This window comes from Hevea brasiliensis, chromosome 5, assembly GCF_030052815.1.
Source record: "Hevea brasiliensis isolate MT/VB/25A 57/8 chromosome 5, ASM3005281v1, whole genome shotgun sequence".
In the NCBI taxonomy this organism is placed as follows: Eukaryota; Viridiplantae; Streptophyta; class Magnoliopsida; order Malpighiales; family Euphorbiaceae; genus Hevea; species Hevea brasiliensis.
This window is the reverse complement of record NC_079497.1, coordinates 103,428,049-103,451,224: the sequence shown is the minus strand read 5'-3', so window position 1 is coordinate 103,451,224 and position 23,176 is coordinate 103,428,049. Positions and strand designations below refer to the sequence as shown.

General features: G+C 38.2%; 1 protein-coding gene across 2 annotated transcripts; it reads right to left on the bottom strand.

Annotated features, from left to right (window-relative positions):
- Positions 1–139: 139 nt before the first annotated feature.
- LOC110662731 (uncharacterized) lies at positions 140–4,108 on the bottom strand. Of its 2 annotated transcripts, XM_021821819.2 has the most exons (6): positions 3,913–4,108; positions 1,402–1,444; positions 1,219–1,310; positions 1,048–1,147; positions 367–430; positions 140–225 (listed from the first exon to the last, which is right to left on the bottom strand). In XM_021821819.2, the coding sequence occupies exons 1-5, from the start codon at positions 4,000–4,002 to the stop codon at positions 375–377; spliced, it is 381 nt and encodes a 126-aa protein (XP_021677511.1). In that variant the 5' UTR covers positions 4,003–4,108; the 3' UTR covers positions 140–225; positions 367–374. The 2 variants fall into 2 exon arrangements, with proteins under 2 accessions (XP_021677511.1, XP_021677509.1); XM_021821817.2 differs by having other exon boundaries at positions 140–430; positions 3,913–4,107.
- Positions 4,109–23,176: the final 19,068 nt, after the last annotated feature.

Here is a 23,176-nt window from a genome sequence, read left to right as displayed (position 1 = left end):
CATGAATAAAAGTGCCGCATTAGTGCAGTGAGGCTTATTTTTAGGACAAGTTTGGCTGATCTTAGATGTTAGAAGAAAGCAGTTTGAAAAAAATTTTGTCATTTTGAAACTGTTTTAACTAAAACATATCAAATTTAACTGAAAATCAAATTTTAACAGTCTTTAACATATTTAATGAGATGCTTTTCTCAACATCAGCTCCAACAAGACCCCTGAAGTTTATTCCTGTTTTTCAGAAGTCAAGGACTACTTAGTTCAATTGTAGAAAATCAAGGATACAAATGTGAATTAAACCTAATGTAAGTGGGTTTTGTAATTTATCCACATAAAATCTATAAACTATTAGTAGCACTCTTGACAGTATACCTGCCAGTTCACAGTCGTAGGCCCTCCAACTTTGTGATGGTCTGTGATCTTGCTTCTAAACCACCTGAGGAAAACAACAGAATTACATATATTGGTAAAAAATAACCATATCTTTAACCTGTAAAAGGTTAAAATAAATACTGAGACACCCTCCCAAGCACAAAACAATCTTATTTATGGGAAAAACATTCTTGAGCTCAGTTGATTTGCCAGAGAAAATGATTTGTAATAAAAGGGATCTCAACAAATGTATAGCGTAAGGCACATCAATGAGTTGAAGACCAATATTCACAAAACTGTTAATTCAAGTTTACTAGATTCACATATTTGACAATATTCAGAACTTGAAAATGCAACGCATTATAATGATACTGGATGAAGAGCCAAAAAGTAAAAAACAACACTACTTCAGCATTGAATGATCTCCCTAAAAACAGAAAACCATAGTGTTTTTGACACCTAACTTCTTTCGCTTATAAAACAATCGATGTGTGAATATGCAAAATCATTGTACATCTATACAACATTTCGAACCAAACTTGTTCTCTTAAAACTACTTTACTACAAATACTCTCTGGTAAGAGAAAATACTTCAGCCTTCAGTAATTAAGCTTCGTTTTTAAAAAAGATTTTATTACAAAGCACAAGGGTGTAACTTAAGTTGTTTTAGAGAAATTTTACCTGTCAAGTTCTCCAACTTGATGTCACCGTCATGAACTGCCCGGACAAGATGCAAAATACGATATTGGAGCTTTGCATTTTCCATAGCAAGGTTCTTAGCCTGAAAGGAAGAAGTGGAGGTAATGGAGCTTGTTCCAAATGAAAGACCGATACAGTATAAAACAAGCATACCTTCTCTTGTTCTGAAGCTAGCTCTGCATTTGCACCTTCTAGCTTAGACTGAAGTTCACTTATTGTTTTCAAAAGTTCCTCATTTTCAGCATCTGGTTGGGTTTCCAAATTGTTAGCAAAGTAGGGACCTTACTCATCAACCATGCAAATTGAACAGACTCAACAGAGTGCCTGTGGACTCACCCTTCTTACTTGCAAGAGCAACTTCAAGTCTTGACAAACGATCCTTCAGGATAAACAAGTGCTAATTAGAAGATATAGAATAGTCTGAATGTTTTGCACATTAATAATCCTATTTTAACTATACAATATTATTCACAAGGAATATCCATAAGCATTTCACTTACAAAATTAAGCACACAAATTTTAACAAGGCAAATTACATTTTTCCTTGGGAAAATAAAAATTTAATGGCAAAGCATTTCAATGTTCTTCACAGAGATGATCCCAACAGAAAAGAAGAATATGGTAAAACCAAAATCAGAGCCCAAGTCTTATTCCTGCAAGCAATCATAAATACAAAATATGTATTTTTCTTTAAGGAGCAGTTGATGGCAATGCCCAAAGCATCACAAAGTTAAGGACAGAGAATCCCAACAGGTAAAACAAAGATAGAAGAAGAATGAATGAATGGATGGAATAGGAATATGTTGTCAGACCAAAATCAAGAGCCGAAGTATTAATCCACCATAATGGAAACATGATTGCCATAAAGCCCGTATATTTACAAGGAAGTCAACCGTAGGGGGCAAAATGATGAAGAGAAGAATCATTATAACCAACCTAACACCTAGAAACATAGACAGGAAAGAAATATGGGAAAATTGACACAAGGGATGAACCAGTACACAAGGATTAATGAGTAAACAAATAAAATAGAGGCCATCATTATTAGGCCTTAAATATGAGGCCATAGGGGTTATGAGAAGTGAAGATGAAATAACATTGGTTAAGTTGCTACTCTTATAGAGACAATCAATTTGCTGCTCTTTATGCCTTCAAAGTAGGATTGTAGAAAATCATTATGTGCAATTAAGGAAAAACAAAAAAAACGAGATGAGCTTCAATATATCTGTTACAAGAGATTTGAATGCATGTCTCGGAACTGGGAAGTTATAACAATGGCTTCCAAAAAGTGAATGGGGCCAATAAGCTGAGAAGTAGAAGTTCAACATCTAAAGATAAGGTGAACTTGAGAGGGGAGAAATGAGTAGCTTGTCAGGATAAGATAATTAAGCAGGGCATGTGGAACATTGACACAAACATAAATGCCATGTGGTGAAGTTTATATCCATTAGAAAGTGGCAATATTTTGCGTTGATTATTGGGCATGCATCCTTCCATCTCTGGAGTAACCTTGGTAGTGGAAGAAAGATGTGCAGTTGACAATAAAGGCCAGACAGGAAAATTATAAAATCTGTCAAGTACCAGAATAAAGATACACTTAAGATTACAGACTGTATCAAAAGGTTTAGGAAGTGAAAAATAAACTTATGATTATGAAGGTAAGAGGAATTCAAAGAAAAGGGCACCCCTTCTCCTTCCGCCCTTCGTTTTCATTCCATTCATACCTCACCCTCAAACTATAGAAGGTAACCTCTCCATCCTTCCTACCTTCTCCCTCACTTCTATTCCTTCTTTCTACAATCCCTCACTTTAATAACCTACAAAAATAAGAAAGATATCACCAATTTTTTTTTTTTTTTTTTGCTTGAAAGATTTTCCAACCTTTGCTAATGAAATAATCTAATACATAATCTTCTTCAATGCAAAACCGAGAGGATTATTTATTCTTTTCAGCAACTAATTTTTTTGACATAATATTTGGGATGCCATACTCTGATTCCAATAGAACTTTTAGCAAACTAAATGTTGAAGCAGATGTCTTCCATCAAGGATACAAAAACAAGAAAAATAATGAGGGTTGAATTGATTGCAAATTACATGCGTGATTTGATAGATTAAAAAATAGCCACTTAGACAATAAAATCGGTTACTATTTCATTAGATAGAACATCAAAGGCTATTTTTTGGTGGGTATCTGAGAGCCAGTAATTATACCCTTGTAAATCAAATACCTATGATCATTGTTGACCTACACAGTTTTGGGAAACGAATTAAAATTTTGTGCCTTAAAATTTCCACTTTAAAGCTAAAATTAAGTTATCATGTTGCTCCCGGTAACAAACATGTACAAACCAATTCATCAAGTACATGTCACGATTACCCATTTTTTCACAAGTTTAGCTTCTCCTATAGCTGACAAGTTCTGAATTCAAGTCCCAGGCAATCCATTATAATTATCATATTGATTCATATATCACATGCATATACCAGCGAGAAAGAGAAAGAATTTTGGGGAAGAAGGAGATTGCATTCTGTCACTAATCACTCAATAGAGACCATAGTCACTGACAATTAAGTTAAAACAAAATGCAGATCCTCGCCAATCCTACCAATGGCAAACCCCAAAAACTTGAACTTTCACACTACTAATTAAAAGAACAGAAAAACTTTGAAGTCCTTGAACCCCATTAAACAGAAAAGAGCTCAAGTCAACAGCATGATTATTTCCAGTCCTTAGAAGCCCTGACCCCAACAGCCCCAAAACAATGCGTACATTGTCTGTACATAGAAATAATATAAGAACTATAGATGAATATAAAGAGAATTAATTTGGGAGTGAAATGAAACCTCAGCTTCAGTAGCTCTTCTGTAGAAGGGTTTTAGGATCTCTGCAAGATCGCCTCTATTTCCAACCTTGTGAGTCTCTGATGCCGCCATTTTTATTAGGAAGCGAACCACAGCAAACCACCGTCAAACACTGACACGGGAGGCTTCTTCTAACTATGAATTTGCCCTACCCTTTTAAAAAATCTTTCGTATTTGTTTGATATTTTATTTATTTGAAGTATTTTGATATTTTTTTATATATATTACATAAAATCAAATATATTTTCAATATATTAAATGAGTGATTAAAAATAATATATGAAATATTAATGAAATTTAATTTAATAATATTATCTTCTTGATGCCGTATAGGATTATTTTGTTGATTACTTTAATTATACCATTAGTTTGGGGATAATAGGCCAAGCTAAAGCATAGGTTGATCATTCAAGATGAATAAAGTTCTCTAAATTTTTTGCAGTCGAATTGTTTGCCATTGTCAACGATTATTATGTTGGGAATCTCGAATCTAACAAAGATGTTTTTTTTGCAAAAGTTGATTGCTTGGTCGGCTGTGATTTTAAGCTTTGCTTCAACCTCTGCCCATTTGGTGAAGTGGTTTATTACTACAATTACATGCCTCTTCTGTCTTGCTGCTTTTGGGAACAGTCCGATAATGTCAATGCCCCATTGATGGAAAGGTCAAGGGCTTCCAATGGCTGCTTGTTTCTCAGCTAGGGCATGTGGAATGAAATCATGTTCTTGGCATTTTATGTAAGCTCGGATTATTCCTTGGGCATCTTCCAATGCACCGGGCCAAAAATATCCTTGATGGAATGCCTTTTTGGCAATTGTTCTTGCTCTCTTATAGCTTCTGCATATGCCTTTATGGATGTCCATTAGGACACTTATCCCCTCTTGCTGGGCAATGCATTTTAGCCAAGACTGTACGTACGATATTCCGTAGAGCCACCCGTCCACAAGTTCGTATCTAGACGCTTTGTGGACCAATTTGGTTGCCTCTATTGGGTCTTTTTGCAGTGTGCCATCAGTCAAGTAATAAAATATTAGACTCATTTAAGTATTTCCTATTTCAGTTAGGAGGCTTTCTTCTTGATCGATTATTGGGCTTTTGATTTCCTTAAAGGGAACTAGGCGGGTCAAGTGTTGCTCTCCCACCGCTGTTAATTTGGCTAAGGAATAAGCTTTGCTATTTTTTTCCTAGGGGATCTAGAGGACTGTTACTTCCCCTCCTGCTAGTTGGATTTCTGCAATGAATTCCTTTATTCGGGTGTCATACTTTCCCAGGTTTTGGTATTTGACTTGAAAATTGCCTTGACATTCATTGATAACAAGTTGAGAATCGGAGTGTATTTTCACATGAGTGGCCTTGACTTCTCTTAAAATTATAAGTGCCATTAATAGAGCTTCATATTCTGCCACATTATTGGTGGCACGAAAAGGTAGGCTTAGTTGCGTATTGTAACTTTGTTTAGTATGGCCCTTCCAAAATAATTTTGATTCCTACCCCTTTTGTTCTTGAGGTGCCATCTACCTAGACTTTCTACTCTTTCTTATGGCTTGCTTGCTCTGGTTCTACCGGGGTTAATTTTACAACAAAGTCTACCAGGGCTTGGGCTTTTAGTGTTGGTCTTGAACTGTACCGGATATCATATGAACCAAGGTACAATGCCCATTCTGTTACTCTTTCGGTTGTGTTTGGGTGATGCAAGATTTTTTGTAATGGGTAGTTGCTTCTGACTTCGACTGTATGTGCCTTAAAGTAGGGTCTTAGTTTTTTTTCAGATGTTAAGATAGCAAAAGCGAGCTTCTCTAAGGCGGGGTAGTTTAACTCTCCCCCTTTTGGTACTTGACTTGTGTAGTAAATAGGGATTTGTTCTCGCTCTTCCTCCTTAACCAAAACAGAGCTAACAATTTCATTGGTAATGAAAAGTTATAAATACAAAGTTTCACTTAGGCGGGGTGTGTCAAGGAGCGGGGTCTGGGTCAGGAATTTTTTCAATTCATCAAATTATAACTGGCAATCCTCTCCCCATTTGAATTGTTTCCTTGCATTTAGAGCTTTGTAGAAAGGAAGGCATCTTTCAGTTGAGCATGACATGAAACGGCCCTGTAACACCCCAAATTTTATTATTTATGAGTATTTTTGATATTTTAATTTTATTTAAATTTTAGGAATTTTTTTGAGATTTTTCGGATTTTAAAAATCGGGTTCGATTTAAAATATAAACTTTGATGATTTTAAAAATTAATTTAAAGACCACGTGGCAAAACTAAAAATATATTTGGAGTCTACGTATTTTTCCGAGTTTTACGGAATTTTTGAATTTTGGACCTCGTTTTGGTCCGGCGATAAAAATTCAAAATTTTGTATTTCGAATCGAACCGGCCGAATCGAACCGGACCGGATCGGACCGGTCGAATCGAACCGGCGCCATTTCCTGTTTCTTCTCCCGCGCGTCGTCCGTCTCGTTTCTCTTTCTGTTCTCTCTCCTCCTCCCTCGCTCCAGTTTCTTCGGCCAAATCCGGCCGATCCGGGGTCTTGTGTCTAAAATCATCTACTCGGCGAGAGCTTTCCATAGACACCAAGAACGCCGAAATCCATCGAGCGGTTTGTCCGATTTTTGCTCGGGAAGATTTTAGCCCATTTCGACTTTTGGGCTAGATTTCTCGAAAACCGTGAATCCCACGAGGAAACCGAGGCCACCAGCACGCTCCATTCGTCGAGAGCTTAGCGACATAAATTTGAATTTTTCCGACACCGTTTTTGGTGGGTCCCACGGAACGCGGTCAAGTGTAATTTCGAGCATTAAATGAGCTTAGAAAATGAAAAATTTATGTGCTAACCCCGTGTTATGGGCTTCGTGTAGGTATCCTCGATTCGCGGAAATTCGACGATTCGCAAATTTCGGGCGAACGGACCGTTACCGGAAAAGTCTCCGAATTGGGCCGAGGTTTTGGCTAGCCCCCCATTGTCAGACGTCCCGAGCGCGTTCCCGAAGTCGGAATCGGCAAAGGTGAGCCGGGACAGCCTTCTTCCTCCGCCCAGCCGCCACAGTAATTTGTCGTCAAGTCTGTGAGTAAAATATTAATTTTAATTGTAATTTCGATATTATTATATGTTCAGCATGCCCATGCATCACTTATATGCATATATTTATTTAGTTAAACTCTAGGCACGAATTATGTTGCATTCATAATCATAAAGTGCCATGAATGTTGTTGTGGTAATTTGGAGCGTGCGTTGGCGTGCGTGTGATGTGGTGTGGACTATGGATAGGGCCAGGCGATCACGGCTTGAGTAATGGGACCCAATCCTTGAGGGTAGTCACGGCTTGAGTAATTGGGACCCTCGATTTGGTTATTAAGTGGAAGTCCGAGCTTGAGTAATTCGGCACGAGGTTGGATTTAAGAGAGTGTATAGGATCGGCTCCATATGTTATGATTGATACTACAGGTGTGTGAGTGCTCCAAATTACCTTTTGATGTTATGATGTGAAAATGTTGTGTATGTTGCATTTCACTCTACAGTTGCATTAGTTTGAGATAGTTATAGAGATTATAGTTAAGATTGATATTTTACTCGAGTCGAACGCTCACTCTGTTCAAAAATTTTTACAGCCACAGGAGGATATTTTGTTAGGTTAACTGCATTTTTACCTCGCAGTTGTTTATCAATATTGTGTAATTTTAATTACTCCTAGAATTTTCGCATGTGTTAGCTAATTATTTGAAATTGGTCCGTAATATTATATTCATGTTGGACTGTAAACTTAATATTTTAAGTCATTTTGATGGATTGGATGAGGAGTGAGCTCCCATTTATTATTATGTTGATGAGTATGTGGAGGGTGAGCTGAGCTCCCCAATGGATTGTTTATTGTGTTTACAGGTCGGGTGAGTCGAAAACTCCCCATTGGAAAGTCCATTTTATGGCCGGACTCTGTCCGTTTGTTTTCTTGATATTGGTCCCAAATGGGCCTTAGAGTTGGGTTAATGAATAGTTAAGGCTTACTACGGGCCTCGGGGGCTTTAGGCTGGCCCAGGTCCTAGTGCCGGTCCGGCCCATAGGTTGGGTCGTGACAAATGTGATATCAGAGCTTAGGCTCCAGATTCCTAGGGAAAAGTTGTCTAAAGTGTTGGGAAAAGTCTAATAGGAGTCACATGCGGAAAAATAGGGTCCATATTCGTCTTGCATTGTCGTCTTTGCTTCTAGTTTCTGCTTCATATAGTCTGTGTAAATATGAGTCTATAGAGTGCAATGTGCAATTTTGAATTTTGTGGGCTAATGAATTTCAGGAAAATGCATAGAAGGTGAGAGCCGCCATCGCACGTAACTGGATGTGCTCGACGAGGTGTCAAGACAGATGAGGCGCCGCCAGGAGGCGGGTAGGAGGCCTAGAGTCGCTCAAGTAGAAGAGCTACCCACGCTCAAGAAGTCTTTCATGGCACAGGTCCCATGGACCCCATGGCGCCTACTCTAGCAGAGAACCATCGACATGATGGCGCAAAGATATGGTCCACCCTCCACGATCCACCGCACCAAGAGGGGAACCTTACAAGCAGATCATAAATTTTAAGAAGTTGGTGCTCGGTACTTATGATGTGTCGATGATGCATATCGGTTTGGATTCGAATAGAATTACTTGGTGATAGAAGATTGATAGAATGTATGCGACGTCATGGGGCCCATGCATATACAATTGATGAATGACTACATGTTACCAATGATGGAGTGTTTGACATGGGCTCTGTTTGTTGAACTTTTTATCAATCTTTGTAAAGCTTCAGAGATCAAGCGGTGGGCCTTTGAGGCCTTAAGACAGAATGGCAGTCCAGATGAATATGCTGAACGAATTGGAATTGAGCAGATATGCCCACAGAGACTATGAAGGTGAAGAGGTTCCTAAAGGGGCTTGACAGAGGTATGCGAACCTGGCCATGATGTCGGATCGATCTTTTGATGTGGTGGTTGATCGAGATTGAGATTAGCTATCTGTGGATGACAGGAAGAGCAAAGAAAACAGAGCGAGGGTTCCTCGTGTGTCCCTTCCATGGGTACTCGGACGGTGGTGGCTGTGGTAATTACAGAGGAAAGGGTAGGAGCAAGAGAAGTGGTTTGACACCGACCACGAGGATCTGCGGATCCTGGTAGTTCTGGGTGCAGTTCAGATCCTCCTTGGCACCTTGTGCAGTGTGGAAGAGGACATTCAGGACCTTGTTTGATGGGATCAGAGTATGCTTGTGTGGCCAACCGGGTCACTTTGCTAGAGAATGCCCCATGTTGAGCCACGATGGGGTCACAGGATTCTGCGAATGTTCCTCGGCGATTGTATCCGGTGCTTCCAACATGGCAGGCCGAGGACAAGGGGGACATGGATTTGGAGGCGATCAGAGGTAAAAGTCGATTCTGGTTACGCCACTCGGGTAGGGGTCAAGCTCGGGTTTTCACCACGACCCACGATGCTCAAGCTTCAAATGCGGTTGTGGCGTGTATTCTTTTCTTATGAGGCTCGTGTTTTGATAGATCCGGTGCTACGCACTCATTTGTCTCCCTGTGTTTGCCATGAGGTTGGGTAGAAACCCTACAACCTTAGAATGCCCTTTGTCGGTAGCTACCCCACTTAGTGACAACATAGATGTAGACATGGTATTTCCGGGTAGCCAGTGGTAGTGGATGGAAAGATCCTCCCACAGACTTAGTTCCTCTACCAAGAATGGATTTGATGTAATCACGGGGATGGACTGTTGGCAACTCATTATGCCACCTTAGACTGCAGGAACAAAGGTATACTTCCACATACCGTGTGGAAGAGTTTAGCTTTGATGGTGACAGAGCGTGGCTCCATATAATTTGGTGTCGCAATTAGTGCCGAAAAATGTTGAGGCATGGATGCCAAGGGTATTTGGCATTGGTGAGAGATACATCTGTAGAAGGTGTCAGCATGGAAAATGTTCCTGTTGTCAGAGAATTCATGGATGTCTTCCCTGAAGAGCTTCCAGGGTTGCCACCAGAAAGGGGAATAGAGTTCTGCATTGATGTTATTCCGGTACAAACCCCATATCGATGCCACCTTACAGATGGCACCAGCAGAATTGAAAGAGTCAAGGAGCAACTACAGGAGCTCTTGGACAAGGGTTTCATACGTCCGAGCACTTCACCCTGGGGTGCTCCTGTTCTATTTGTGAGAAAGAAGGATGGGTCATTGAGGTTGTGTATCGACTACAAATTTGAACAAGGTGATCGTGAAGAACAAGTATCCACTTCCTCGGATCGATGATTTGTTTGATCACCCAAGGAGCTAGATTCTTTTCCAAGATAGACTGCGATCAGGCTACCATCGCTTGAGAATCGGGAATGAGGACGTGTCCAAAACGGCTTCGTGACAAGATATGGTCATTATGAGCTCTTGGTGATGTCTTTTGGACTCACTAATGCACCAGCAGCCTTCATGGACTTGATGAACCGGGTGTTCAAGCCATTTTTGGACCTTTTTGTCATCGTATTCATAGATGACATTTTGGTATACTCTCGGACCGAGGAAGAACACGTGTGGCACTTGAGGATGGTGTTGTAGACTTTGAGGGAGCACGGCTATACGCCAAATTTTGAAATGTGAATTTTGGCTAGAAAGCATCTCATTCTTGGGACACGTGGTTTCAAGTGACGGTATTCAAGTGGATCCCAAGAAAATTGAAGTCAGAATCGATTGGCTTAGGCCTACAAACCATCGAGGTGCGAAGTTTTCAGGTTTAAGCGTTTTGTGCAAGATTTCTCCGGGATAGCGGCTCCCTAACTAAGTTGACCGGGAAGAATGTTCCATTCATTTGGACAGATGACCGTGAGGTGAGTTTCGAAGCTCAAGGAGTGTCTAACCACCGCTCGTGTTGACACTACCGTGAGTGGTGAAGGATACGGTGACGCCTCCAGAGTTGGCCTAGGGTGTGTTTTGATGCAGAATGGAAAGGTAGTGGCTTATGCTTCAAGGCAGCTGAAGAGGCATGAGCAGAACTACCCCACCCATGATATGGAAATGGCGGCTGTAGTCTTTGCACTTAAAATTTGGAGACACTACCTGTACGGTGAAGTGTGCGAGATATACACCGACCACAAGAGTTTAAAGTACATCTTCCAACAGAGGGATTTAAACTTGAGACAGAGGAGATGGATGGAGCTTCTGAAAGACTATGATTACACCATCCAGTACCACCCTGGGAAGGCCAATGTTGTAGCAGATGCCTTGAGCAGAAAATCTTCTGGCAGTTTGGCGCACATTTCAGTAGAGAAAAGACCATTGATTCAGGAAGTACATGAGTTGATGGATCAAGGTCTAATCCTAGATCTTTCAGATGAGGGGGTATTGTTGGCTCACTTTTCAGTGAGGCCAGACCTGAGGGACAGAGTTAGAGTTTCCCAGCACAGAGACCAACAATTGATGAAGATCATAGAAAGAGTACAGCAAGGTGAAGGTGGTGAGTTTGGATTTGCCAATGATGGCGCCCTAGTGCAAGGTTCTAGGATGTGTGTGCCCGATGTGGACAACCTCAGGAATGAAATCATGCAAGAGGCACACTATACACTGTACAGTATCCAGCCAGGTTCCACCAAGATGTACCATGATGTGAAAGATAGCTACTGGTGGAATGGCATGAAGAGAGACATAGCAGACTTTGTGTCCAAGTGCTTGACTTGTCAGAAGGTGAAGTTTGAACACCAGAGACCGTCAGGGAAGCTGCAAGAGCTCCCTATCCCAGAATGGAAGTGGGAAATGATTACCATGGATTTTGTGGGTTGCCTCGTACCACGCGAGGATATGACTCGATATGGGTAATTGTAGACCGCTTGACCAAATCAGCTCACTTCTTACCGTAAAGACTACATACTGTATGCGGCTCTACATTCGAGAAATAGTCGATTGCATGGAGTTCCAGCTTCCATAATATCGACAGAGGGCTGATTCACTTCTCGGTTTTGGAGAAAGTTGCGGAGGCACTTGGCACACTGATTGAAGACCTTCCACAAGGACGATCCAAACATCGGAAGACATGCTTCGCATGAGTGTCTTGGATTTTGGAGGTCGATGGGATGAGCGACTAGCTCGGTGGAGTTTGCCTACAACAACGATTATCACTCCAAAGATAGGGTTGGCACCCTATGAGGCATTATATGGAAGAAAGTGTAGGTCTCCTCTGTGTTGGACAGAAATGGGGAAGCGAAAGTGCATGATGTAGACCTAGTGCGGACACTTGAGGTAGTTCCTTTAATCGTGGAACGATCGAGGAGGCGTAAGAGTTATGCACCCGGACGGAGGGATGTGGAGTTTGCGATGGGCGACTATGTATTCTGAAGGTTTCTCCAATGAAGGAGTCATGAGATTTGGAAAGAAGGGCAAGTTGGCACCTCGGTATATCGGACCTTTTGAGGTTACCGATGGAGCGATTGCCTACGGTTGGAGCTACCACCCAACCTTTCTCACGTTCATCCCGTGTTTCACATCTCCATGCTCAGAAATACATTCCTAATCCTTCTCATGTGGATGTGATAGAGCTAAAAGAGAACTTGACATTTGAGGAGCAACTGTAGCCATAGTGGACTACCAAGTGAGACAATTTGAGATCCAAACAGATCCCTATGGTTAAGGTTTTGTGGAGGAGTCGATCGGTGGAAGAGTGCACCTGGGAGTCAGAGCGGGACATGCGTAGCAAGTACCCTTACTTGTTCAATGCATAATCATGTGTTTTATTCTGCTTGTGTAAAAATTCGAGGACGAATTTAAGAATGTAACACCCCAAATTTTATTATTTATGAGTATTTTTGATATTTTAATTTTATTTAAATTTTAGGAATTTTTTTTTTTAGATTTTTTGTATTTTAAAAATAGGGTTTGATTTTCAGAAAATATAAACTTTGATGATTTTTAAAAATTAATTTAAAGACCACGTGGCAAAACTATAAATATATTTGGAGTCTACGTATTTTTCTGAGTTTTACGTAATTTTTCGAATTTTGGACCTCGTTTTCCCGAGGCGAGTAAAAATTCAAAATTTTGTATTCGAATCGAACCGAATCGAACCGGACGGATCGGACCGATCGAATCGAACCGGCTCCCTTTCCTTTTTCTTCTCCCGCGTCGTCCCTCTCTTTTCTCTTTCTTTTCTCTCTCCTCCCCTCGCTGCGTCGCTCCGATTTCTCGGCCAAATCCGGCCGATCCGGCCACCAATTGGACTGGGTCTTGTGTCTAAAATCATCTACTCAGCGAGACTTTCCATAGACACCAAGAACGCCTAAATCCATCGAGCGGTTTGTCCGATTTTTGCTCGGGAAGATTTTAGCCCATTTCAACTTTTGGGCTAGATTGCTCAAAAACCGTGAATCCCACGAGAAAACCGAGGCCACCAGCACGCTCCATTCGTCGAGAGCTTAACGACATAAATTTCGAATTTTTCCGACACGTTTTTGGTGGGTCCCACGAACTCAGCGGTGTAATTTCGAGCATTAAATGAGCTTAGAAAATTAAATATTTATGTGTTAACCCCGTGTTATGGGCTTCGTAGGTATCCTCGATTCGCGGAAAAGTCTCGAGGTGGGCCGAGGTTTTGGCTAGCCCCCATTGTCGACGCCCGAGCGTCCCTAAAGTCGAAATCGGCAAAGGTGAGCGGATGACCTTCTTCCTCCGCCCGGCCGCCAAGAATTTGTCGTCAAGTGCGTGAGTAAAATATTAATTTTAATTGTAATTTCGATATTATTATATGTTCAGCATGCCCATGCATCACTTATATGCATATATTTATTTAGTTAAACTCTAGGCACGAATTATGTTGCATTCATAACTGTTAATGTGCCATGAATGTTGTTGTGGTAATTTGGAGCAGTGTGCGTGCGTTGGCGTGCGTGTGATGTGGTGTGGACTATGGATAGGGCCAGGCGATCCACGGCTTGAGTAATTGGGACCTCGATTTGGTTATTAAGTGGAAGTCCGAGCTTGAGTAATTCCGGCACGAGTTGGATTTAAGAGAGTGATAGGGGATCGGCTCCCATATGTTATGATTGATACTACAGGTGTGTGAGTGCTCCAAATTACCTTTTGATGTTATGATGTGAAAATGTTGTGTATGTTGCATTTCACTCTACAGTTGCATTAGTTTGAGATAGTTATAGAGATTATAGTTAAGATTGATATTTTACTCTGAGTCGAACGCGCTCACTCTGTTCAAAAATTTTACAGCCACGGGAGGATATTTTGCTGCAGGTTAACTCGCCTTTTTACCTCGCAGGTTGTTTATCAATATTGTGTAATTTTAATTACTCCTAGAATTTCCGCATGTGTTAGCAGTAATTATTTGAAATTGGTCTGTAATATTATATTCATGTTGGACCTGTAAACTTAATATTTTAAGTCTGTTTGATGGATTGGATGAGGGAGCTGAGCTCCCATTTATTATTATGTTGATGAGTATGTGGAGGGTGAGCTGAGCTCCCCAATGGATTGTTTATTGTGTTTACAGGTCGGGTGAGTCGAAAACTCCCCGTTGGAAAGTCCATTTTATGGCCGGACTCTGTCCGTTTGTTTTCTTGATATTGGGCCCAAATAGGCCTTAGAGTTGGGTTAATGAATAGTTAAGGCTTACTACGGGCCTCGGGGGCTTTAGGCTGGCCCAGGTCCTAGTGCCGGTCCGGCCCATAGGTTGGGTCGTGACAGGCCCAATGCAGTTATTCACCCATTGAGTTTATATACTTCTTTGATGCTTTTTGGTGGCTGCATGTTAATGATAGATTTTACTTTTCTAGATTAGCCTTTATTCCTTTTTCTGATACCATGTATTCCAGGAATTTTCCAGCTTTAATTTTGAATTTGTATTTTTCCAGGTTCAGTTTCATTCCCACTTTATCTGGAACATCAAATGCCTCTGCTATGTCTCTAAGATGGTCTTCCACCCTTCTACTCTTGATGATTATGTCATTCACATATGCTTCTATAACTTTGCCAATTAAATCCCTGAACATCATATTGACTAGATGCTGGTTTGTTGCACCTACATTTTTTAGCTCGAATGGCGTTACTCTATAACAATACACCCCATCATTTGTAATAAATGTTATTTTTCCTGCATCCCCTAGCTCCATTAATATTTGATGGTGTCTAGAAATTGCATCAACTAGTGAGCATATAGAGTGTGCTACTGTGGCATCTACTAAGCGATTAATGGTGGGAAGAGGGTAGTGGTCTTTTGGGCATGCCTTGTTAAGGTGCATGAATTTTACACACATCCTCCACTTGCCATTAGTTTTTTTAGCAAGGACAACATTAGTAACCTAATTTGGGTATTGAACCTCAAATATCAGACCTGTGTCTTTTAGTTTTTTAACTTCTTCTGCTATTCCCTTTGTCTGTTTGGGGCAAATTTCCTTTTCTTCTGTTTGACTAGTTTAGCAATAGGATCAACATTCAATTTATGAGTCATGACTGATGGATTAACTCTTTTTTCTTCTTCTGGGCTCCAAGCAAAAGTTTGAATTCTCTGAGTTAGAGTTTGAATCACATCTTCTTTGGCTTGTCCTTCCAAAGCTGTTCCTAGCCTGACTTTCTTCCCTTCTTCTAATTCCACTATTTGTGTTGATTGGTTCAAGGGATACTTTTTCTGGTTGCTCCAATAACTAGATAGGCAGAGTCATTTAGGTGACCAGCTTGGTTGACTGTCTATAGCATTCTTGTGCTGACTTCTGACTTCCTCTACAAACTGCTATTCCTCCAACTGTAGGTAATTTAAGGCATAAGATCCCCATATTGATTGTTATTTCATAATCACTCAGTATTAATCTCCTGAGGATGGCATTGTAAGAGAATGGGATGTTCACTACAATAAATTCAGCATATGACTAATGTGATGTTGGCCGTGCCTACGACTGGTATTGACTTATCTCCCAAACAGAATAAAGGGTAAGGGACCTTGGATAGATTTTTTATTTGGAGCCCTAACTTCTCATGCACATCCAAAGTGAGGAGGTTAATAAAGCTTCCAGTGTCTACTATGACTCTTTTCGTTTCATATTTATTAAACCTAGCCTTGATTACTAAGGGGTCGAAATGTGGGCGCCTATCCTTGTCATCTTCAGGACTAAAGGTGATTGTAACATCCTCACTTACATAATCAGACGTTATCTCGTTCCAATGATCGAGGTTGTCAGGCATGAACTGAGTACAAACAATGTAATGTGGATAGCCAGAATACAGATAGCCAGAAATGTCTGAAACTACACTTCGGTGATAGTAAACAGGCATAAAATTATGAAACAAATAAAAAGAAAATACAAGAAAAATTAAAGAAATATAAAAGAGAGGAAATGAAACTAAGTTAAACTAGCCGGCACCGTGGCTATGGCTGACCGCACCGGGAAGTTACGGCGGAGGCAATTGCCAACTCCAAGACTGCGGGAAACCCTCAGAAATAATTTTGAGACATAATTAAAAGCCTAATGAGGTGTAATTGACATTAGAAATGTCAAAGAAAATTAATGAATTAGTATAAAGAAAAACAAAAAATCAAGAAAACAACAAAAATCGGTGTTACCAAAAAATAGGGAATACAACCCGAAGAGGGGCATTTTGGTTATTTGACACCTAGAGTTTTCTTTTGATCTCAATGTCCATTAAAAATAAATGATATTACACTTTGAAAATGTCATGAAAAATAAAAATGAGGTACATAATGTAAATAAAGAAAGAATGGTAGTAAAATTGCAATTTAGAAAACTTTGGATAATTAATTCTTTAATCCAAGTTAGTGCTCCTCTAACTCCTAATTTGGGACACCTATATAAGCCTTTGGACAGTAGAATGCATCATCTTCAACCTTAGGAACCAACCAGCCGAAACATCCTCCATTAAAAACCTCTATGGCCGAATGAATTCAAGCTCCATGCACTCCCATTCCAAGCCTCATTTCACTTCAATTTCTTCATTAAAGCTTGCACACTCACCTTGAGGAAGCTTTTGGGAGCAAGAAAGGAAGGATTTGGTGAGATTTGGGGAAAACTCTCAAGAGATAAGTGTCCAATTTCCTTCCCTTTCTTTAGTAAATTTCATGTTTAGGTTGGGGTGTGTTGAATGGTGAAGGAAATTTGAGGAATTGTTGAGTTATTGACTTGTGCCATTTTCGACAGCCATGAGAACATAAGTTGCTTAAGTTTTTCTTACTTCTAATGGATGGGAATTAGTGTTGATTAAATCAATTTGAAGTTGTAACAAATTAATTTTTACGTATATGTACATTGAGCACTTGAATTTAGGGGTTTGGAAAGAAAATTGGAGACCTTAGCAAACTGTCAATTTTGGCAGCCTTGGAGTTCATGAATTAATGTTTGGTTTTATGAATTTCATTGATGAATTATAGTGATGAATGGATTTGGTATGGTACCAAATCAGAATTTAGTATGAGAGATTTAAATTTAGCAAGTAAATATGTATGTGATTGGTGTTTAAGGAAAGAATAAAAAGGCAGTATGCAAATAAGCCTACAACCCTAAATGTGTGATCCCAATTGGTATGAAGCCAATTGGAGGTGAAACTAGGCACAAAATGTGTCAACTTTCATATTGAAAGCATACCTAAATTCTATCCGGAAAGTGACACTAAAACTGACATAATTTGGATTTGCAACCTTGCAAACCTGAAAATTGATCATTTGAACAGTAATTACGCTATTGGCCATAACTCTCTGTACACAGGTCCAAATGACCTAAAATTTTATATCGTTGAAAAGCTTAGACATATGACTACAATTTTTGTTAAGACCACCAAGCTCAGAAATGACCAAAATCAAGTCAAATTGCTTGCCTAAGTTAGGGTACTAAATCTGCCATAATTGAATTTGACCTAAAAATGACTTAAAATTGCATTGAAATTACAATCTATCCAGCTTTAGTAAATTGACCATATCTTGGTCTATACAACTCAGAATGACCTGAAATCAGTGCCAAAAGTTCAATAAGACATAGATCTACAAATTTGCTTCTTTGACCAGAAGCTAAAAACCAATGGAAATAGGACATTTAGCTAGATTAATCTAGTATACCAAAATTGAAAAATTGACAATACTATACAATAAAGCCTAGAAATAAATTGGCAATAAATGCCAACTTGTGAGATTTGTAAATTGTACTATATTGGCATCATATTGAAATGCAAATTGTGACATGTTGATACTAGAATCAACTTATCTATGATGTAAGATCAACATTTTTGTTGACCAGTGAAAAGCATAATGACCTATAAACACTAAGAATAAAGAATTAAATATTTAAGCTTGTAAATGCCCTAGCATTGCCTAGTTGATTAGTTTGGATAGGTTGGTATGCCAATAAGGTTCTGACAGTTGTACTGTAAATGGCTTCACGCCACACTGTGATTTTAATAGCCTATAGCTATACGGATTATTTTATTATACTCGGCTTATTGCCTGATTGATTATATGGCTTCTTAGCCACACTATTTGCACATCGAGGGATATTTTGTGACCGATAGTGTGACGGCTCGAGGTACTAGGTACCCAGTGCTATTTTAACTGTTTATTCAGTCTGGTCAGTGTATAGGCTACATGAGCAGTTAATTTAAGTATTATTAAATTCAGACAGCTAAACTAAGTGTATTGATATGTAGTATAACTAAATTAAGTATAAATGAAATATGCTTAATAAAAGCATGAAAAGCTTTAGAAGAATAATCTTATTAAAGATTACTGAAGAATTAGTCTGCAAAGATTATTGGTATCGAAAATCATAAATAATTAATTTATTTTATTTTAGTGTATTTCTCTATATAATTGGCACCACTAAGCAGAATTGCTTAGCCCGTTGCTTTTGTAACGCGTAGGTATTGGAGACACAACTGGGGAGCCTAGTCGATCTACGACCGGGTGAGAGATCAGATCTGCACAGGAGTCTAGAGTCATCTGCACTGCATTGCATACATGGTAGGACTCAGGGATTTTTATGTTTTGTTTTTCTGTTGTATTTTGAAATTTGGCCCTGTATTTTGTAATATCATGAAAGCTTTAAAGTTTGTAATAATTTGTAAATATTTAATAACATGGAGATTTTCTGGATGTATTTAAATTATTATGGACTGTGTTATGGAACTGTTTAATGACTGTGAAAGTTTATTGACATTTTGAGAAATTGAGACTATGAATGAAATTGTGATTTTGATAATAATATATTGAGACTGTTTTTAACAGGTGCAGAAGGACTGTTTGTCTAATTTACAGACGACACTTTGCCGGATTTTTGTTAAAAATCTTGTTACACTCAGTTTTATCAAAACATAAAATAATAAACAATCATAATATAAATTTCACACAACAATTTCCTAAATCAAATTGAGTATTCAGAAAATAAGATAATTAGAGACTAAGTGCTCCGGCACACCGTGTAGAATGCTTTGCTCAGCTATACTGTAGACGAGTGAGGGGGGTTACAGTGATAGAAGACTGGCATAATTATTTGACTGCCATTATTTTTATTGACCCATCAAGAGCCTGGTCTCTCTTTTTCTTCCTTTTATTGTGGGTGGGTCACCAACGATCATGTTTATTACACCAATCGTGTTTTCATTATCAAACTTATTCCTCTCCCTCCTTTGGTCTTATCTTTCAGACTTCCTTCTCTCCCTTTGGTCACCCTTCCCTTCCTCAAGGCTAAGGTCTCGATCATCCCTCCTTGTAAAATGCTTTAGCGTACCATCCCTTACCTTCCTCTTGCTTTCAACTATCTGCATTCATCCGTGGTATGCCTATAGTCATCATGAAATCTGCAAAACTTGCTTTGATCTCTTGATTTTGAATACATGGGGTCCAATTTTCTAGGTCACCTTACTGACTCCCCATTCTTTCAGATCGACATCAATACTCTGAATCGAGATTCATTTAGGTGGGTATAGTTTCTGAACCTGTCCCTTCCTTTGTCAGTATGGTGTGACCGACTCTCAGAGGTATTCCTCTTTTCTTCAATCAGGCCTTTACCCTTATCAGGTTTCTCGATCGGCCTTTCCCCCTACCTTTCATCATCAAGATGGATGTATTTTTGAGCCCTATCCATCAGTCGGTAGTATGTTCATGCAGGGTTTTTCTTATAAAAAAGTCAACAAAATTGACATTGGTGGGACCATTTTCCAAGGCTTTATAAGCTGCCTCATGGTTTAATTGTTCCACTTGTATGGCTTCAAAATTGAATTGGTTTATGTAACTCTAGAGGCTCTCCCCTTTTTCCTGCCAAATCTTTTGCAGGTCAGAAGATAGTTTTTTGGGTGGGATGCAATTAATAAATTTGTTTGAAGTCACTTACCAGTTGGTTAAAGGTTTTGATGAAATTTATTAGGAGATGTTGGTACCATCTCTAATCTATACTGGTTAGGGTGGACGGAAAAACCCTGTAGAGGATGAAATCATTGACATTTTGAAGTTGTATGGTGGTTCGAAGGTTGGCAAGGTGGCTACGAGGATCAATTTTTCCATCATTTTTTTCCAAACTCGAGAGTTTGAATTTTGCAGGGAATGGCTCAGTTAGAATGTCCTCCGTCAAATTGGAATAGTCACCAACTCTAAAGTTATCTTCCTGAGCAATATCTTTCTGTACTTTTTCAACATCCTGGACCAACCTCCAATCAAGGCCTTTATTAGCTAAATTCACTTCTGGGTCCTCTTTATCCTTCCTCTTTGAATCAGATTTTGGTCCTTCATTGACTTGAGCTGTTGCACTATTTTCTAGGGTTCTGAAATTGTCCAATTGCATGGCCTAATTTTTTAGGCCTAAATTTTTAGCTTCTAATTCTTTAATTAGCTATAGCATCTGTTCTGATGTAAGTTGCATTAGGGCATTGTTTGCAGCTGTGGCACCATTGGTGGTGTTATTGCCGATGGGTGGTATTTCAACAATTGGTGGTTTGGCTGGTGGATTTGAGGCCATGGTTTGGTGGAGGTGACAACAATCACAAGAAAAGTAATTAGTGTTTCCCATAAATGAAGCCAATGATGTTGTCACAGGAATCTCCATGGGTATGAATTTTTAAAATAGAAAAGCACATGGTGGGTTAGTTGACTACCTCTTCGATGCCTTAGTCAGTATTGAGAATTTGGAGAGTGAGAGTAGGGTTGAGAGAATAAAGGTCCGACCTGTCCATTATAATTATGGATGTTGGGTATTAGATTCCCACTAGGATTAGGAGTGTCGAGTCATGATAAGGGGTTGATCTCCTGATATTTCGGACTTGTCCTGTTAATATAGTTTTTGTGGGGATAAGAGTCTTCTCTCATTAGGATTCTAACTCGTTGTGCAAGTATCTCGGAATCCCATCTTTGGGAGAGGGAAATCTTTTTTGTCCGAGTGTCCTTGGGCAAGCATTGTCTATGGGCGATCACCCCGCAAGCATTATATGAGCGAGAGTCCTTATTCCGACCGTGTAGGCAGATGCCTTATGGGAGTGAAATTTGAGCGAGTATATATATATATATATATATATATATATATATATGATAATTATATATTTTTATTTGTAAGATGTTCAATAAATTAAATAATAATAAATGAACTATGGCTAAAGCAAATTTATAATTATTATATTTTTCTTTGGTATTAAACTTAAAGTAAAATTATTTATTAAATATTTTAATAAAAATTATTTTTTTAAATGATTATTATATGATTATAATTCTTTTATTACTTTATATTAAAAATTGTTTAATATAATCACAATATAAATTTATGAATTTATTTCTTAACATTCAATACAAGGAATGAATTACAATGCAATGTGTAGAAGAAAAAAGAGAATAGTTTTAATTTATATCAAAGTAGGTGTATTAATAAGAATAAAAAAATAATAAAATAGAAAATAAAACATAAAATATAAGGAAAAAATAAAGTTAATATTTTTTTAACATTTTAAAATCAATAAAGAGTTAATAGAGTACCTAATAAAAGTTCTAAATTTCTTATTTAATAGAAATGTTCATATCTTTTATGTCGAATTTCACTTTACATTCAATTTTAACAATGTATATTTATTAAAATATGAAATTTAATATTTTTATTAAATAATTTATCATATGTATTCATGTATAGTGTGAGAATTCGACTAATACTTAATAAATCTCACCCTAGATATATTTTTTAATATGTTTCAACAAAAATTTTAGAAAACCCAGCTGACAACGCTATATGGAAAAAAATTAAAAAGTAATTAAAAAAATATATACTAAAATATGTGTGGATATATAGTACAATTCTGTGCTTTTTTTTTAAATAGACTAATTCTTTGCATGTTGATAACTTGAATTAAATTTAATATTTAAATTTTCTTTTTCAACAAGTGTATTAATTTTTAGGTTTAATGAAGCTCAATAGGAGGCTTAAGTAATGCTTCCCCTTTCTCATTATAAATTCCCTTTTTATTATAAAAGTAAAATTTGGTGTGCAGTTTTAATTTCGAATCAAAAATCTATTTAAGAATTCAAACGATTAAAATTTCAATATGACTTTAGTTAATTTTTTAATATTTCCATTGAAATTTCCATCTTTTTAATTATATTATTTTTTTATTTTAAAAATTTTTAAATATAAATCAAACACTTTTATACAAGATCAACAAGGCAATGTAATATCCAATATAAAAAAATTTTAAAAAAAAATCATATGAGAAAAATCAATGAAATTAAAACACAAATGAAGACCATCTCATTGAGCTACAGTGATAAAAATAAACAGCCATTTGATCCAATCATCAGTCTTTAAAGTTAAACTTTGAATTTGAGAGTCGCCATTGTTGAGAGGGTCGCCACTGTTAAAAGAATTTTGCCTGAATACCACTCAGCTCAAATGTGAATTGCATAAGCGGGTAAAGTCATGGGACACTCTGGTGAAAAAGAAAAAGTTTGCATTGAATCCCTTGTAATGGATGCAAACAAACAGCGAAGACAAGAATTTTCATCACTTCTAATCCACTTATCATAAAAAAATAAAAAAGAGGAAAGCGTATATATATATCGTCTCCTTTTGCATTTCCTGTTGTGATTCACGAGCAAGAGCATAAATGATAAACCATTGCAAAGTTGCAAGATCTCCACTGGTGGACAAGCAGCCATACCTTATCGCATAGAGAGTCGAATATGCAATGACTTGTCAAATCATATCAGTGAAAACGAGTGCTTGGAGAAAAAATTGAGTTTTTTTTTTTTTTTTTTGTCAACAATTTGTTAATGAATGAGAAATGCT